Genomic DNA, 20,205 nt, shown 5'->3' on the forward strand with positions numbered 1-20,205 from the left:
CGGGTTAGGGCTGCCTTGAGCTCTGGGTGCCGCCAGGAGTGCCCAGTCGGCTGACGCTCAGTGTGGACGCGAGCGCAGGCGAGCGCCCTTCTAGGGAGACGCGGTGGTGGCCACACGCGGCGGTCGGCACCGCCCAGCCACGGGGCTCCTGGCTCTGTGAATCGGTGGCTGTACCCGCCGCCTTTTCCTGTGGAGGTTCAGAGCGGGCGCGTGGACCGGGCTCGCTCAGGTACCGCTGCTCTCTAATCGCCGCCGAGGTGTTAGCGGAGGAAGCTGCGGCCGACCGCGCGCGGGCAGCACACCCGCTCGGCGCTCACTGTTGCCATCCAATGAGATCCACGCTTGGTCCCTTCCGGTCGGGTCTAAGCGCCGCGGCGGCCGCAGTACGGCGTTAGCGCAGGGCACCGGGCGTGCGAGCGCTCCTGCAGGCTGCTCGGCCGCTTTGCACTCTAATCGGTATTGTAGAGATGTGGCCAAATCCTGGGGGGCTTTTTCTTTTACTTTCTAAAAACCGTTGTAAAAATCCTGCCCGTACAGTGCCCGTGCTGTTTTCAGTGGTACCAGGAAGACTTTAGGCCTCCTAACACTCACGTTAGCCAAGTCGGACGGATCCTCCTCACAGTAAGAGTGTAGAGACGGGAGATTTGCTCTCTTCCCCACCGTCACCACGACGCTCCCCTGGGCATTCCCTGCTGTGCCGTGGGATCACCCCCTTCTCTGTCTCCAGGGACAGGCGAACAGCTGTTCTCCTCCCCTTTGGGAAGAGCTGTCGTGGCTGTGGAAGCTTAGGGCTGTGAAAGCCCCACCGTGTGTGTGTGGTTTTGTTTTGTTTTGTTTGTTTTCTGAATTAGACATACATAGAAGTCTGAAGGGACGAGAGGAAATCCAGTGAGAATGGGTTCTAAAATCACCCCATTTGATGGGCTCATAGCAGAAGGGAGGGTTAGGGTTAGGACCCAGGGTTCTAGAAAGAAAGGGAGTAAGAAAGGCTGGGGGGAGGAATATTTAACAAATGGGGAATTTGCACCTGATGGTGGCGGCCACTGTGGTCTGGGTTTTGAAATATGCCCCCCCCCCCCCCCCCCCCCCCGGTTTTGAAATAAACTTAAGAATCCGCTTCAGGCCAGCATGCCCCCTTTCAGGAGTAGGGGCAGTACAGAGGCGGTGACCGACGAGGCATTTATTTGTCTGACTCTTCAAAGCCTAAAACCACTGAGGCAGGCCAACCATTGGTAGTATAATACCAGATATGCCTTTCATATGGATTTAATCGCATTCAATAATTAGTGATAACACTTAAAATCCAAATGCAGATAGTTGTAATCAAGATATGAGAGGGAGAGTAGGTACCCTTGATGCCGTACTTAGGAGCAAAAGGGAGAATCCTGGTACACTGAAGTAAAATCATTTATGTAATAGTTCCCAGAACATAGTAGGTGCTCAAGATGTGTTTGCTAAGTATAAATGTATGAAGGATCTGCTTTATTTATTTATTTATTTGAAAATATGTGGAGGAAATAGACTTTGATTTGTAGTAAAAATAAGAGAGAGGCTATGGTTTACAATTTCAAAGAAGCATTGGTTTTGTAGATTTGTTTTTCTATTTATAAATTAAATTTAATCACTGTAGAAGAGTAAGAAAAACATAAAGAAAAAAAAGAAAACTCCCCACATACTCAAAGGAGAACCTTTATTAACACTTTAATGTATATCCTTCTAGAATTCCCCACTCACATCTGCATGTCTAATAGCTATAGTTATGTGTATATTTTACAAAATAGAATCAAACTGTGCAATTGTTCTATAAACTGCATTTTCATTTAACTCTGTGGTATTAATGTTCTTCCTTGTCAATAAATGTAATCTAAATTAAAGAACACTGGCTTTTGGAGTCAGACCAAGTTTGTTCTAATTCTGTATCTGTCACTCACCAGATTGTTGAGCTCAGGCAAATCTCATTATTTCTCTGAACCTCAATTTTCTCATCTTCAGATGAAAAAGGGAATAGTATAATAGCTCTCAGAGTTCTTGTGACAACCAAATGAGATAATATATGTAATTAGTTCCTATGTGCTTCATAAAGAGTAGCTATTTTAAAATTTATATGTAATTATTATATGAATTTATTTTGTTGCTTTTAACAGTGCTGCATTGACCATCATTGTACAGACATTTTACAAGCTTGTCATGTTTTTTTCCTTAAGATGAATTTTTAGTTGTGGAATTGCTTGGCTAAGGAAATGTGCTCATTCTGGTCTTTGGAAAGTACTATACTTTAAAATGCCCTTCAGAAAAGTTGAGTCATTTTATGGCTCCACCAGTAGTACTATTTCCCTCTACCAACACCAATTCTGAATATATTTTTATTTTTGCCTGTCTGATAAGTGAAAGATAGTATCTTGTTTTAATTTGTATTCTCTATATATGTTTAATGGTGATTTATTTTTGTTTTTGGTAAATGTCCTTGTCATGCCCTTGTCTTTTCCTTATTGATTTGTGAGAGTTTCCTATATATTAAAATTTTTAATTCTCCCCATATATTAAAATTTTAAATTATTTGTTATATAATTGCAAAAAAGTTTCCTAGCTTATTTGCCATGTAGAAGTTTGTTTTTTTTTTTAATTTTTATGGAGTTAAATTCGTTTTTCTCTTTCTAGATTTTATCTTTGGGTCATGTTTACAAAGACCTTCTCTCTCTCTTAAGATTACATAAATGTTCCCTGTCTGTATTTTCTTTTAGTACTTTTCAGTATGTGTGTATTTCCTTTTTTCGTATAGAAACTTAAGTGCTCAAACCTTAAGAAGTGTGAAGCTTGATGAATTTTTAGGTATGTATCCATCCATACCTAGAGCACCCAGATCACGAGATAGACTGTTTCCAGTACTCTAGCAGGTTTCCCTGTGTCCCCACCCAGTGAATACCCTTCTCAAAGTTAGGTACTGTTCTGATCTGTGTTTTCATAGCTGAATTTTTCTGGCTTTTGAACATCATATAATATGACTTTTGTTCTGGTCTCTTATTCATCATTATATCTGTGAGACTCGACTATATTCTTACATGTAGTAGTAAAAATTATTTATGATTGCTGAGCAGTATTCCATTGTATGGCTATACCACAAACTATTGATCAGTTCTGATGTTGCTTGACATTGAATTGTTTACAGCTTCGAACTATGAAGAACTTTTTTGTATGTGTCTTTTGGTGGACATGAGTGCTTATTTCTCTGGAATATACCAGAGTATAGGGTTCCTGGGTCATAGAATAGACTCTATTTGGCTTCAGTAAATACTGCCAGATAGTTTCCCAAAATGGTAGGACCAGTTTACACTCTCACTAGCAATGCATAAAGGAATTCAAGTTACTTTGCACGTTTGCCTTTTACTGTTGGTTGTTCTGGTTTGTTGGCTCTCATTGGAGTTTTCAATTGTTTTTTCCTTATGACTAATGATGTTGAGCCCTTTTACAGAATTTAAATGTTGGCCATTTAGATATCCTTTTTTACAAAGTGCCTAGTCACATCTTTTTCCCATCTTTATATTGGATTGTTTGTCTTATCCTTATTGATTTGTAGGACTTCTTTATGTAGCATGCTTGTATGCATGTGTTTGTAGGTATGTGTGTATTTTTTAAACACTTAAAGCTTTAAGCTTTCTGTATTTTATTTTGGTAGATGGTTTGTGATAGAAATCTAACCGAATCTTATTTGTAAAAGGTTATCTAAATATTCCAATGCCTTTCTTTTGAAAAAAAAAAAAAAAGATTTCTCCATTGATTTTAAATACTAGCTTTTCCATATAACATTCTCTAGTACATACTTGAGTCTATTTCTGGACATTTCACTCCTGTTTCATCAAGAAAAAATGACCTGTTCTGGTGTTTCTCTCAGACTGTTTTTTTGTTGTTGTTGTTGTAGTATACACTACTGTACTATACATTAATGTACTATACATTAATATCTCATATAGCAAATTCCCTTTCATTTGTTTTCTTTAAAAATAATTTGTGACCACTTCATATATTTGCTCTTCCAAGTAACTTTGGCATAATTTTGTTCAATTCCAACAATGACATCCACAAAAAATTTGTTGAAATTGTTTAAATTTAAATATTAATTTAAGGAAAATCTTCTACGCAGAGGATGTGTATGAGTCTGATTTGCTGATGTTGTTTCATTGATCTCTGTTATGGACTGAATTGTGTTCCCCCAAAACTCTTAAGTTGAAGCCCTAACCCTTTAGGCCCCTGGGGATAGGGCTTTAAAGAGGCAATTAACCTTAAGCCTAAGGGCGGACATAGGAGTGGGGCCCTAATCTGATCTAACTGTTGACCTTATAAGAAGAGGAAAGGACAGAACACCCAAAGAAAAGGCCCTGTGAGGACACAAGTAGAAGACAGCTATCTATAAGCCAATGAGAGACTCTTCAGGAGAAATCAAACTTGCTAACACCTTGATCCTGAACTTCTAGCCTATGAGAAATAAATTTTTCTCACTGTGAGAACTGTAAGAAAATAAATTTTTGTTGTTCTAAGTTACCCAGTCTAGGTATTTTCTTTTAGTCCTAGCAGACTAATATAGCTCCCATTAAGTTTTTAATTGTTTTTTTTTAACATTTGAAGCTTAGTTGCTATTTTAACATTATTGGAGAAGAGAGAGGGATCTAATAATTGAATACATTTCAAATGAAGTAATGTTGGGGTTTTTTTTTAGGTGAAATTCACATAACATAAAATTAATAATTTCAAAGTATACAGTTCAGTAGCATTTAGTACATTCACAACATTGTACAACTACTTCTGTCAAGTTTCAAAGATTTCATCACCCCCAAAGAAAACCTCATACCCATTAAGCAGTCCCTCCTCATTATCCCCTCCCCACAGTCCCTTGAAACCACAAATCTGCTTTCTGTTTTATGGATTTGCCTCTTCTGGACATTTCAAATAAATGGAATCATACAATACATGGTATTTGGTGACTGAATTTTGAATTACTTAGCACATGTTTTTTGAGGTTCATCTATATTATAGCATGTTTTAATAATTTATTCCTTTTTATGGTTGAATAATATTCCACTGTAATGTTTGTAACACATGTTCTTTATCCATTCTTCTGTTGGTGGACATTTGTGTTGTTTTCACTTTTTGGCTATTGTGAATAGTACACCTATGAACATTAGTGTGCAGGTATGTGAGTACTCGTTTTTAATTCTTTGGGGTATGTACATAGAAATGAATTGCTGAATCATGGCATTTCTATATTTAACTTCTAAGGAACAGCTAGACTGTTTTCCCCAGCAGTTGCACCATTTCGTGTTACCATCAGTAATATAATTTCTCCACGTCCTTACCAATACTTGTTATTTTCCATATTTGGGTTATAGTCATCATACTAAATGTGAAGTGATATCTTTGCATGGTTTTGATTCCTTGATGACTAAGGATGTTGAGCATCTTTTTCTTTGCTTGTTGGCCATTTTTATATTTTCTTTGAAGAAATATCTACTCAAGTTCTTTGCCCATTTTTAAATTGAGTCATTTGTCTTTTGGAGATTGTCAGAGTTCTTTATATATTCTGGTGCTAAATCATTATCAGATATATGATTTGTAAATATATTCTTCCATGCTATCTTTACTTTGGTAGTGTCCTTTGATGCACAGAGTTTTAAATTTTGATGAAATCCAGTTTATCTGTTTTTTTCTTTTGTTGTTTGCACTTCTGTTGTCTCATTTACGAAACCATTATCTAATCCAAGGTTGTGAAGATTTAGACCTTTGTTTCCTTCTGAGAGTTTTAGCTTTTGTATTTATGTATTTGATATCTTTAATTCTTGTATGTAGTATGAGGTAGGGGTCCAACTTCAGTCTTTTGCATGTGGATATTCAGTTGTCTCAGCACCATTTGTTGAAAATACTTTTTCTTTTTTTTTTTTTCTTCTTTCTATCTAATTGAACATTACATTAGTTTGCTAGGGTTGCCATGACAAAATACCACAGCCTGGGTGACTTAAAACAGCAGAAATTAATTTTCTTACAGTTCTAGAGGCTAGAAGTCTAAGATCAAGGTTTCATCAAGTTTGGGTTCTTTCTTTTCTTTTTTGGGGGGGGATGCTATTGTAAATGAAATTGTTTTCTTAATTTTGTTTTTTCAGTTGTTCATTGGTAGTATATGGAAATACAGCTAATTTTTGTGAGTTGATCTGTTCTGCAACTTTGCTAAACTTGCTTATTGCTAATAGTTTTTTGTTGGGTTTTAAAGGTTTTCTATATACAAGATCATGTCGTTTGTGAAAAGGGATGGTTTTATTTTTCTTTTCCAATTTGGATGCCTTTTATTTCTTTTATTTCTTTTTTTTGCCTAATTACTCTTACCAGATCTTCCAGGACAATAATAGAAGTGGTGAAAGTGGGCATTCTTGTCCTGTTTCTGATCATAAGGGAAGGCTTTCACTACTGAGTAAGATATGGATTTTTTCACCAAAGCTCTTTATCAGATTCAGGAAGTGCCCTCTGTTCCTTTGTTTTCTGAGTTTTGTTTTTTTTTTTTAATCAGGAAAGTGTATGGAAATTTTAAAATTCTTTTTCTGTATCAATTGAGATGATTATGTGTTTTTTCTCCTGCATTCCTTTTTAAAAAATTATTTATTTATTTAATTTTATTTAAATTCAATTAATTAACATATAATGTATTATTAGTTTCAGAGGTAGAGGTCAGTGATTCACCAGTCTTATATTATACCCAATGCTCATTACATCACTTGCCCTCCTTAATCTCCCTCATTCTGTTAATGTGATATATTACGTTAATTTGTTTTTGTGTGGTAAACCACCTTTACATTCCTGGAATAAATCCTATTTGGTCACAGAATGTGATGCTTTTAATGTGTTTCTGGATTCAGTTAGCTAGTATTTTGTTGAGAATTTTTACATCTATATTCATAAGAGATATTAGTTTGTAGTTTTCTTGTTATTGTCTGGTTTTGGTATCAGGGCAATGCTGGCTTATAGAATGAGTTAAAAAGTGTTCCCTCTTTTAATCTTTGAAAGAATTTGAGAAGGCTTGGTGTTAATTTTTCTGTAAATTATTGTTGGTAGAATTCATCAGTGAGGTCATCTGTTCCTAGATTTGGGGGGGGGGTGTTGATTACCAATTCAAACTGTTTATGTGTTACAGGTCTGTTGAGATTTTTTTCTATTTCTTCTTGAGTCTGCTTTGGTAGTGTATTTCTAGGAATTTGTCCTTTTCATCTAGGTTGTCTTTTTTTTTTTCCCTGTACAGTTGCTCATAGAATTCTTTTTATAATCCTTTTTACTTCTGTAAGATTTGTAGTAATGTCCCCACTTTCATTTCTGGCTTTAGTTATTTACTACTTCTCTCTCTCTCTCTTTCTTTTTTTATCAGTGTAGCTAAAGGTTTATCAATTTTATTGATCTTTTTAAAGGACCGACTTTCATTGATCCTCTCTATTGTTTTTCTAGATTCTATTTAATTTATCTCTGCTCTATTTTTTAGAATAGAATTTTCATCCAGCTTCTAAATTAAGGTTTAGTTTGCTTTCCTTAAAAATCTTTAAGATGTAAAGTTAGGTTACTGATTTGAGATCTTTCTTCTTTATTAATGTAGGAATTTAAAGCTGTAAATTTCTTTCTGAGCATTTTGTTTGCTGCATCCCAGAAGTTGGTATGTTGTATTTTCAGTTTCATCTGTCTCAAGGTATTTTAATCCATCTCAGAGCATTACATTTCTCTTGAAATTTCTTCTTTGACCCACTGGTTATTTAAAAGTATATCATTTAATTTCCTAATATTTGTGGAATTTTCAGTTTTCCTTCTGTTATTGACTTATAGTTTCATTCCACTGTGTTCAGAGAAGTTATTTGTGTGATTTAAATATTTTAAAATTTATTAAGACTTGATTTGGGTCCCAGTATATGGAGAATGTTGGAGAATGCTTCATGAGAAGAATGTATATCTGCTATTGTTGGGTGGAATGTTCTTTATATGTCTGTTAGATCTAGTTGGTTTATAGTGTTGTTCAAGGTTCAATATTTTCTCATTTATCTTCTGTCTAGATATTTGTTCCATTGGACACCTTATGTCAGTTCTTCAGGTATCCCTCGGACCAATCAAAATACAAACAGAATTCTTTGAGAACAAGTTGTGCTCTGCCCCCTCTATGAATGAAGGACTATGATCCCATACTGTGAACATGGACTGCTGTCTTCAAAACTGCTGCTGAGGTGAGACGCAGAGAGCAAGGACAAGTAAAAATGCTGCCCTGGTCTCTTACTCTTTGTTAGTTGCCTCCTTGGTTCAGCATTCACTTCATTGCTATTACCTTTGTCTATTTTTCAGAATTCTGAAAAAGGTGACTGACAGTTTTCCCTCATTTTTTCATTGTTTTTATGGAAGAATGAATCCCTGGAGCTACCTACTCTGCCACTTTCACTGACATCACTCCCTCCCCTCCCCCCCTTAAAGTTTTGAAAATGGCAACTTGTATATCCACATCAGATGTCTAGTTTCTTCTGAAGAATTGGAAAATGTGTCAACACTGAGCCCATAATTCCACATATCAACAATTGCCTGTGAGTAGTGGTTGCCCAGTTCAGGCAGGACATACATTCATTTTCCCTGCACTTTCCCGCCTCTCCTTAATCATTCAAGTCACCTGATTGGTTCCTCCACCCATTTTAATTTTCAGTCTCTTTAGTATTACATAGTGATTGCAAGCCTAGACCTTGAGTCAGATAGAGCTGGATCTGAATGTTGTCCTTACCTTTAAAGTCTGTGTCCTTGGAAAAGTGATCTGTCCTCTGTGATCTTTAGTGTTTTCATTTGTAAAATGAAGAGAAACATATTCAACTGAGTTATTGAGATAAGGAAATGATATAATATTTGTGAAGAATTCAGCCCAGTGCCTAACATTCAGCAAGTAAATATAGTTGTCATGAGTTTTAATGTAAATTTATTAAAGTCATTTTTTATGTCCCTTGGTTATGTTTGGAATTTTTTTCTTATTTGTTGAGTATATTTGTTTAAAAATGTTATTCTTATGTAATTTATGAATTTTATTGTTGTTGTGAACTGGATCTTTTTTCATAATATATTTTCTAAATAGCTAATGCTAATATGTAGGAAAGATAATCGTATTTCTCTTTTCTCTTGCCATCTTTTTTATTTTCTTATTAGATTAAATAGATTTTCAGAATAGTTTCATTTTTCTTGATAGACAATTGTAATGATAATTTTCCTCTATCTTTATAATATTTATACTTTAATTCTTTTTTTCTAATATTGAACAGGGCTGGCAAACAATGTTTAATAATTATGAGGATTACAGATGTCATTTTATTTCTGAATATAATGGGAATGTCCCATTAAGTGCAATGCTTAATTTTGGTTTCTAATATATGAATAAGAATATATCACAGAATAATTCCTATGATAAGGAAGTTTCTTTCCCTTTCCATTTTATAAAAGATTTTAATTGGCTTTTGAATTTTATAAAATAATGTGTGGAATCTATTGAAATAATCATATGATTGTATCCATTAATTTATTCATGTTACATCCATAGATTTTTAAATGTTAAATCAGTAATCCATTCCTAGAATAGACCTTACTTCGTCATCCTGTATTTGTCTTTTAATGCAATCTGGGACCAGTTATGCTAATATATTTAGGATGTTTATATTTTAGTAACAAGTGAGATTGGTCTGTTATTACTTTTTCTTGTTTTATATTTATCAACTTTTGGTATCAGTATTATGTTAGCTTCATAAAATGATTTTTGAAACCTACTATCTTCTTTTGTGCCCTGGGACAGTTTATATATGAACTATCTTTTCTTCCAGATTTGAATTATCTGTTCTTCCAGATTTGCTAAAACTCACCTATAAAATCACATGATCTGGTTTCTTGGGGTTATGGTTGTGGTGTGTACAGATCTTTTATAAGTTTTCCAATTTATTCTATGATTATTGGTTACTTAAATTTTCTCCTTCTACTTGAAAATTTTTTGATAATTCAACTTTACTTAGAAAAATATTGCATTTCCTTTCAAATTTAAAATTTATTGCGCATAAGTATTTTCTTAGAATATTATTTTAATCCCCATAGATGTTTATATTTCCTTTTGAATTTCCAATACTGAGTCCTCATTCTTTCTTGATTAGATTCCATTACACTTTCTTCCTAGCATGTTTTCTTTTAATGTTTGTTAAACAGCTTCTTTAAAGAAACATATCTTTTGTTATTAGGTCTATTGTGTGTTGTTTCTAGGTTTTGAGGCTACAATATACTAGACAGTGAGTTTATAGTTTCATGATCCTCTGACCTGTAATATTTAACTCTGTATGGACTACCAAGATCAATAAATTTGAAGTGTGCGTCCATGATACACAAAGGGATTAGTAGAGCTCCTCCTGCATCTTTTCTCATTTATATTCTGTAGCCTACTTATTTATTGCTTTGTGAGTAAACCAAAGTGAAAGCAAATTTAAACTGAGTTCAAGGTATCATTTTTGCCTATCCTTAAACCCAGTTAAGAATCTATGGTTTGGACTATGGAAGATGGTTTTTTCTTGTTTTTGGTTTGTCTTGTTCCTTTTGGTTGGTGTCTGGAAATTTCTTGTTCTTTAAGCATGAGGCTAAGTGTTTTTTAAAAAAATTTTTTAAAGATTTATTTATTTATTTGAGAGGGAGAGAGAGAGTATGAGTGGGGTATAGGGCAGAGGCAGAAAGGGAGAGAGAAACTTAAGCAGACTCTGTGCTGAGCACAGAGCCCAACATGGAGCTTGATCCCACGACTGTGAGATCATCACTACCTGAGCCAAAACCAAGAGTTGGACACCTAACCTACTGGGCCACCCAGGTGCCTCAAGGCTAAGTGTTTTAAACATACTCAATTATGTATTTTTTAAAAATAGTTTTATTAACATGTATTTCACATACTATAAGATTAACTCAGTGCGTATTCAGTGTTGTCTTTTTTTGTTTGTTTGTTTCTTGGGTTTTTTTTTTTTTTTTTTTTTGGTATATTCACAGTTCTGCAACCACACCACAATCTAATTTTGGAGTATTTTCAACACTCTAAAAAGAAATCCTGTACACATTAGCGATCATTCCCCATTCCTCCCCCACCTCACCCCAAACCTGGGTAATCACCATTCTATTTTTGGTTTCTGTGGATTTGCTTAGTTGGGACATTTCACAAAGATGGAATAATACAATGTAACCTATGTCTTTCATTTAGCATAATGTTTTCAAGGTTTATCAATGTTGTGGCATGTATCAGTATTTTATTTTCTTTTTAGTGTCAAATGATTTTTATTATTTGGGTATACCACATGTTTCTTCAGTTGATGGACATTCACATTGTTTCTATTTTCTGGCTATTATGAATAATACAGCTATGAACATTCATGCACAAGTTTTTATGTGTACATGTATTTTAATTTCTATCTGCTATATATCTGGTGTGGAATTGCTGGGTCATATGATAATCCTCTGTGTAATCTTTTGAGGATCACCAAAACTCTTTTCCAAAATTGCTGCACAATTTTACATTCCCACCAGCAGTATATGAGTGTTCCAATTTCTCCATATCTTCATCAACACTTGTTATTATTTCAGCCTTGTTAGTGGGTATGAAGTGGTATATCTTTGTGGATTTGACTTTCATTTCCCTGATGGCTACTGATGTTGAACATTTTTTAATGTGTTTATTGGTCATTCATGTATTTGCTTTGGAGAAATGTCTTTTCAGATTCTTTGCTCGTTTTAAATTGGGTTGCTTGTCTATTTATTATTGAGTTATAAGAATTCTTTATATATTCTAGATATAAATCTCATATGGAATATATGATTTACAAATATAGACTCCCATGTTGTGTGTTGTCTTTTTACTTCCTTGATTGTATCTTTTGACATACAGAAATATTAAATTTTAATGATCTTCCTTGGCCTGTGCTTTTGTTGTCATGTTTAAGAAAAAATTGTCTAATGCTAGATCTCAAAGATTCAGATCTATTGATGAAAACCAGTAAATGTCATCTTCTTAGTGAAGAGACTCAACGTATCTGTGGTTTCCTAATCGGGAAAGATTGTAACATTTAACTTCTTACTGATTATGTCAGAGAAGCCATAATTTACTGAGAAAGATTGGATGAGTGTGCTACTGTTCTGATAACTTGTTGAAATATATGCAGATGACTTACTACAAGGAGTAAAACAGGAAAGAAGCAAGAAGGTCAAGCTCCTGCATGGTGCTTCTAATATGGTCTTTGTCTCTTATAATGTTATCACAACATAGAAACCTTTTTTCTTCTTTTTCTCACCTCTGTCAGGCAAGAAGAGGAGATGTTTCTGGTGGGACTTTTGCTCTGCTGGGACTACTTTTCTAATAGTGGTGAGTTGCTTAATACTAGATTTTAAAACTATTCATAGTTATTATCTCTGATGACCTAGCTGAAAGAAGGGCTTTTTATGATACTCACCTTTTCTTACACTCTCCCATTTCTCGATCCTAAGAGAAAAAAAATTTTTTTAAATTTCAATAATATATATTTATTGAGCACTTCCTATGTGTCAGGCAAGGGGGATACAAAAGGAAACAAGAGAGATACAGTTTTTAGTCTGAAGAATCTCATATTCTAGAAAGGATTTCTGATAAGAAAACAAGCAACTATAATAATGTGTTAAGAGCTATGTTAGGAGAAGTACAAACATGTATTGGTGCATGTAAGTGAGACACTTGAGTCAAAGTTGAGGGGAGAGGAGTAGTGACATAAAAGTAGTGTAGTGTATTGTCAGTTTGCTGTTGTAGGACCTTTGGAGTGCTAGAGTCTAGCTGCAGGTGCAACATCTACTAGCTCTGTTACCTTTGACAAATTTCTTCATCTTTACTACCTTCAGTTTTCTCATATTTAAACAGGGACAATAATAGTACTCATATCATTGGTTTTCTGTGAAAATAAATGATTTTTTTAATTTTAGAAAGGAAATTTATTTTTTTATTTTTTTAAAATTTTTTATTATGTTAGTCACCATACAGTACATCCTTAGTTTTTGATGTAGTGTTCCATAATTAAATGATTTAATATGAAGTGCCATAGTAAACAATAGTAGTAAACAATAAAGTGCCATAGTAAACAATAAAAAATATAGCTCATTATTATGATTCTGAAAGGATTATTATTCTGAAGGGTTATTAAGAGTTAAGAAGTAAATGGAGTGGTCAACGTCAGAAGAATATTTCAGGCAGAGAGAAGAGCATGTTGCATGCCTGGAGACAGAACAGATCATGGAGAGATTGAATAACTAAATGAAATTCATTATGTTATAATACTGAGTAGGAGGAAGCTGGAGAAAAATAGATGAGACAGGAGAGATAGACAGGGGCCAAATCAGAGAGATGTTTGGTCTTTATGCCAAGAGTATGCAGAGTTGAGACGGGGGCCAAGATAGTGGAGAAAGAGGACCCTAAGCTTGCCTCTTCCCCTAGATGCAGCTAGATGATACTCACATTAGTGAGTGTAAATAACTAGATAATACTCAAATTAGTGTAAATAATGACCCAAAGACTGGCAGAACAAACTCCACAACTAAAGTAGAGAAGACACCACATCAAAAAGGGTAGGAAGGGTGAAAATGTGTCCATCTGCTGTAGGGAGGGAGTCCTGGGTATAGGAAAAGGTGAGAAACACACTATCACATGGGATCCTGCACTGGGAAGATGAATCCCCATAGCATTTGGCTTGAAAACTGGAGGGGCTGAATTTCATGTGTTCTTACAACCAGTGGTACTTAAAGCCTAGAATATTAAAAATCAGTGGGCTCAGTTCTGGGAGAGCCCTGAGAGTGACAAGAAGTTGAGTCCTCAGCCTTAAAGAAACAGCACAACAAACAGCTCTTGGAGATATAGTGTAGAAGCAGCAGTTTGAAAACACCTGGGGCACATGGGAGGGAGAGTTATTTGCCCATCTCAGAGCATGTCCTGGAGGGAATTCTCCATGAACAACGGAACTGGCAAGTGCTATATCCCTCCCCTGCTCCACAGTGTAACCAGTGGAGCACTGACATTCACTACCTAACTTGCTTACACCAAGTATCCCCCCCTCCTAATACTTATGCAGATCCAACACTCTGGTCATGTTTGCCTCAGTCTGGGCACTGCAGGTCCCTTCCCCCAGAAGACCAGTACAAACCTTGCCAGTGCTCGATACATGCATTTTATGTGGCCTTGGTCCCAGTGGTGGTGGTGGCAGGTCTCATTTAGCAAGCGTATCAGAGCCCACCTTGTTAAAACAGCATGCCCCACACTGGCAGGGGACCAAACACTGTCCCCAAGAGGCAAAGAGAACCTCTGAAGATGACTGAACTGAAGGAAAATGTGGCCAAGAAACAACAGCTGGGCACAGACCACACACATAGGAGACACCCCTGAAGCATCAGATTCTGGTGAACAGGGGACACTGCATTATGTGACATTACAGGACATCTTCTTCATAAGGCCATTACTTTCAAGAGCAAGAGACAGAACTGATACTCATAACGCAGAGAGTTAGACAAAATGAAGAGACAGAGAAATATGTCCCAAATGAAAGAACAGGACAAAACCACAGCAAGAGACCTAAGTGAAATGGATGTAAGTAAGATGTCTGATAGAGAATTTAAAGTAATAATCATAAAGATACTCACTGGATTTGAGAAAAAAGTGGAGAACCTTAGTGAGACCCTTGACAAAGACATATAAAACATAAAAAAGAGCCAATCAGAGATGAAGAACACAATAGATGAAATTAAAAATACAGTAGATGGTATAAATAGCAGGCTAGAGGAAGCAGAAGAATGACTTAGAAACTTGGAGGACAGAATAATGGAAAATGATCAAGCTGAGCAGGTTAGAGGAAAAATTATGCAAAATGAGAATACAGTTAGGGAACTCAGTGACTCCATCAAATGTAATAACATTTGCATTATAAGGATCACAGAAGGAGAGAGAGAAAAGGTGGCAGAAAATTTTTTGAAGAAATAATATCTGAAAACTTCCTAATCTGGGGAGGGAAACAGATATCCAAATACAAGAGGTCTCCACCAAAATCAACCCAAAGAGGTCCATACCAAGACACATAGTAATTAAAATGGCAAAAAGTAGTGATAAAGAGAGAATTTTAAAAGCAAGAGAAAAGAAAACAATTACATACAAGGGAAATCCCATAAGGCTGTGAGCAGATTTCTTAGCAGAAACTTTACAAGCTAGAAGGGAGTGGAATGATATATTCAAAGTGCTGAAAGGAAAGAGTCTGTAGTCAAGAATACTCTATCCAGCAAGCCTATCATTCAGAATAAAAGAAGAGATTGTTTCCTAGACAAACAAAAGCTAAAGGAGTTCATGACTACTAAACCAACCCCACAAGAAATGTTAAAGAAGACTCTCTGAGTGGAAAGGAAAGACCATAAATATGAGTAAGAAAAGTAGGATGCACAAAAGTGGTAAAAATAAGTGTATCTGTAAAAATCAGTCAAAGGACTCACAAAATAAAAAGATGTAAAGTATGATACTGTATACCAAAAATGGGGGGGGGGGGCGAAGAGCAAAGAATGTGCTCAAACTTAAGTGACCATCAAGTTAGTATAGACCACTACATGCAGAAGATGTCATATACAAATCTAATGGTAATCACAAATCAAAAACCAATAATAGATACGCAAAAAATAATGAGAAAAGAATCCAGGGGCGCCTGGGTGGCACAGCGGTTAAGCGTCTGCCTTCGGCTCAGGGCGTGATCCCGGCGTTGTGGGATCAAGCCCCACGTCAGGCTCCTCCACTAGGAGCCTGCTTCTTCCTCTCCCACTCCCCCTGCTTGTGTTCCCTCTCTCGCTGGCTGTCTCTATCTCTGTCTAATAAATAAATAAAATCTTAAAAAAAAAAAAGAATCCAAGTATATCACTAAAGAAAGCTAGCAAACCATGAGAGAAGAGAGCAAGAGAAGAAACAATCAGAGAACTACAAAAACAACCACAAAACAAGTAACAAAATGGCAATAAATACATACTTATCAATAATTACTTTGAATGTAAATGGACTAAGTGTTCCAATCAAAGACATAGGGTGATGGAATGGAAAAAAAAAAAGCAAGACCCATCTATACGCTGCCTACAAAAGACTCATTTTAGACCAACGACACCTGCAGATTGAAAGTGAGAGGATGGAGAAATGTTTATCATGCAAATGGATGTCAAAAGAAAGCTGGGGAAGCAATACTTATATCAGACAAAATAGGCTTTAAAACAAAGACTGTAACAAGAGACAAAGAAGGATACTGTATAATAATAAAGAGGATAATCCAGGAAGAAAATATAACAATTATAAATATTGATGCACCCAACATGGTAGCACCCAAATACACAAAATAGGTAATAAAAACATAAAGGAACTAATCAATAGTAATATAATAATAGTAAGGGACTTTAACACTCCACTATGTCAATGGACAGATGATCCAAACAGAAAACCTACAAGGAAACAGCAACTTTGAATGGCATGCTAAACTAGATGGTTTTAACAGATATATTCAGAGCATTCCATCCTAAAGCAGCAGAAGGTACATTCTTTTCAACTGCACACAGAACATTCTCCAGAATAGATCACATATTAGGCCACAAAGCAAGTCTCAACAAATTCAAAAAGATTGAAGTCACACCATGCATCTTTTCTAACCACAATGCTATGAAACTAGAAATCAACCATAAGAAAAAAGTCTGGAAAGAGCACAAATACATGGAGGTTAAATAACATTCTGCTAAACAATGAATGGGTCATCCAAGAAATCAAAGAAGAAATAAAAAATTACGTGGAGAAAAATGAAAATGCAAATGCAATGGTCCAAAATCTTTGGGACGCAGATAAAGTGATTCTGAGAGGGGAGTTTATAGCAACACAGGCCTACCTTAAGAAGCAAGAGAAATTTCAAATAAACAGTCTAACGTTACACCTCAAGGAGCTAGAAAAAGAGGAACAAACAAAGCCCCAAATCAGCAGAAGGAAATAATAAAGATTAGAGCAAAAATAAATGCTATAGAAGCAAGCAAACAAACAAAACCCAATAGAACAGATCAATGGAACCAGGAGTTGGTTCTTTGAAAAGATCAACAAAATTGACAAACCTCTAGCCAGACTCAGAAAACAGAGAGAGAAAGAACGGCCTCAAATAAACAAAATCACAAATGAAAGAGAAGAAATAACAACTGACACCACAGAAATACGAAAGGATTGTAAGAGAATATTATGAAAAATTATATGCCAACAAATTGGACAACCTAGAAGAAATGGATGAATTCCTAGAAACATATAATCTACCAGAACCGAAGCAGGAAGAAATAGAAAACTTGAACAGACCAACCACCAACAATGAAATTGAATCAGTAGTCAAAAAAGTGCCAACAAATAAAAGTGACTTCACAAATAAAAGTGAATTCTACCAAACATTCATTCATTCATCTATCATCTATCTATCTATCTATCTATCTATCTATCTATCTATCTATCATCTATCTATCTATCATCTATCATCTATTATTTGTTTCAGGAGCAGAATTTAGTGATTCATAACTTACATGTAACACCCAGTGTTCATCACAACACATGCCCTCCTTAATACCCATCACCCATTTAGTCCATCCCTGCGCCAACCCCCCCTTCGGTAACCCTCAGTTTGTTCTCTATAGTTAAGAGTCACTTATGGTTTGTCTCCCTCTCTGTTTTTATCTTATTTTATTTTATCTTCCCTTCTCCTATGTTCATCTGTTTGTTTCTTAAATTCTGCATATGAGTGAAATCATATGGTATTTGTCTTTCTCTGACTGACTTATTTCGCTTAGCATAATATACTGTAGTTCCATCCACATCATTGCAAATGGCAAGATTTCATTCTTTTTGATGGCTGAGTAATATTCCATTGTACATATATACCACATCTTCTTTATCCACTCATCAGTTGATGGACATTTGGGCTCTTTCCATAGCTTGGCTATTGTTGATAATGCTGCTATAAACATTGGGGTGCATGTGCCCCTTTGAATCTGTAGTTTTATATCATTTGGGTAAATGCCTAATAGTGCAATTGCTGGGTCATAGGGTAGCTCTATTTTTAACTTCTTGAGGAACATCCATACTGTCTTCCACAGTGGCTGCACCAGTTTGCATTCCCACCAACAGCGCATGAGGGTTCCTTTTTCTCCACATGCTTGTCAACACTTGTTGTTTCTTGTGTTTTTCATTTTAGCCATTCTGACAGGTGTGAGGTGATATTTCATTGTGGTTTTGATTTGCATTTCCCTGATGATGAGTGATGTTGAGCATCTTTTCTTGCATCTGTGGGCCATCCATATGTCTTTTTTGGAGAAATGTCTGTTCATGTCTTCTGCCCAATTTAAATTGGATTATTTGTGAGTTTTCTGGTGTTAAGTTGTATAATTCTTTACCTACTTTGGATACCTTTATCGGATACGTCATTTGCAAATATATTCTCCCATTCTATTGCTTGTCTTTCAGTTTTGTTGGTTTTTCCCTGCTGTGCAGAAGCTTTTTATCTTGATGAAGTCCCAGTAGTTTACTTTTGTTTTTGTTTCCCTTGCCTCAGCAACATACCTAGAAAGATGTTGCTATGGCCAATGAAATTACTGCCTGTCTTCTCTTCTAGGCTTTTTATGGTTTCATGTCTCATAATTAGGTCCTTAATCCACTTCGAGTTTATTTTTGTGTATGGTGTAAGAAAGTGGTCTAGTTTTATTCTTTTGCATGTAGCTGTCCAGTTTTCCCAACACAATTTGCTGAAGAGACCATCTTTTTCCCTTTGCATATTCTTGCCTCCTTTATCGAAGATTGACCATATAATTGGGGTTTATTTCTGGGCTTTCAATTCTGTTCCATTGATCTATGTGTCAATATTTGTGCCAGTACCATACTGTTTTGATTACTGCAGCTTTGTAATATAAGTTGGAATCTGGAATTGCAATACCTCCAGTTTTGCTTTTCTCTTTCAAGGTTGCTTTTGCTATTCAGGGACTATTTATTCTGGTTCTGTAAAAAATGCTCTTTGTATTTTGGTAGGATGGCATTAGTGTGTAGGTTATTTTGGGTAGTATAGACATTGTAACAATATTTGTTCTTCCAATCCATGAGCATAGAATGTCTTTCCATTTCTTTGTGTCTTCTTCAATTTCTTTCATCAGCTTTTTATAGTTTTCAGAGTATAGGTCTTTCACTTTTTTCATTAAGTTTATGCCTAGGAATTTTTTTTTTCATGCAATTGTAAATGGGATTGTTTTCTTAATTTCTCTTTCTTCTGCTTCATCATTAGTGTATAGAAATGCAATGGATTTGTGCACATTAATTTTCTATCCTGTGACTTTACTGAATTCATTTATCAGTTCTAGTAGTTATTTGGTGCAATCTTTAGGGTTTTCTATATATAGTATCATGTCATCTGCAAATAGTGAGTTTTGACTTCTTCCTTGCTGGTTTGGATGCATTTTATTTCTTTTTGTTGTCTGACTGCTGTAGCTCGGACTTCCAGTACTATGTTAAATAAAAGTGGTGATAGGATAGGATGTCCACTAGGACATCCTTGGCTTGTTCTTGACCTTAGAGGAAGGAGTATTTCCCCATTGAGTATGATGTTAGCTATGGGTTTTTCACATATGGCCTTTATTATATTGAGGTATGTTCCCTCTAATCCTACTTTGTTGAGAGTTTTTATCATGAATGAATGTTGTATGTTGTCAAATGCTTTTTCTGCATCTATTGAAATGACCACATCTCTTATTGCTGTGATGTATCATGTTGATTGATTTGTGAATATTGAACTACCCTTGCATCCCAGGAATAAATCCCACTTGATCATGGTGAACGATTTTTTCAAAAGTAATGTTGGATTCTGTTTGCCAATGTATATATATTTTAGAGAAGGACGGGGGTGAGGGGAAAGGGAGAGGGAGAGAGAGAATCTTAAGCAGGTTCCACGCCCAGTATGGAGCATGATGCAGGGTTTGATCTCAGAATGCTGAGATCATGACCTGAGCCAAAATCAAGAGTAAGACACTTAACCAACTGAACCACCCAGGCACCCCTGCTTGACAATATTTTGTTGAGTTTTGCATCCATGTTCGTTGGTTCTCTTTTTTTTCTGGTGTCTTTATCTG

The 20,205-nt window shown here is 35.7% G+C and overlaps 1 protein-coding gene across 3 annotated transcripts in view; it reads left to right on the plus strand.

Annotated features, from left to right (window-relative positions):
* The first annotated feature begins 43 nt into the window (after positions 1 to 43).
* IGSF11 (immunoglobulin superfamily member 11) overlaps positions 44 to 20,205 on the plus strand; it is a 207,149-nt gene continuing 186,987 nt past the window's right edge. For 2 of the 3 annotated variants that reach the window (XM_057306634.1, XM_057306635.1), the window contains exons 1-3: positions 44 to 229; positions 8,070 to 8,237; positions 12,348 to 12,409. In XM_057306634.1, coding sequence (XP_057162617.1) covers positions 8,188 to 8,237; positions 12,348 to 12,409 — 112 coding nt within the window. In that variant the 5' untranslated portion in view covers positions 44 to 229; positions 8,070 to 8,187. Of the gene's footprint in view, positions 230 to 376; positions 622 to 8,069; positions 8,238 to 12,347; positions 12,410 to 20,205 lie in introns of those variants that run through there. The other variant, XM_048215000.2, reaches the window with a different exon arrangement.

This window comes from Ursus arctos, unplaced genomic scaffold, assembly GCF_023065955.2.
Source record: "Ursus arctos isolate Adak ecotype North America unplaced genomic scaffold, UrsArc2.0 scaffold_4, whole genome shotgun sequence".
Lineage (NCBI taxonomy): Eukaryota > Metazoa > Chordata > Mammalia > Carnivora > Ursidae > Ursus > Ursus arctos.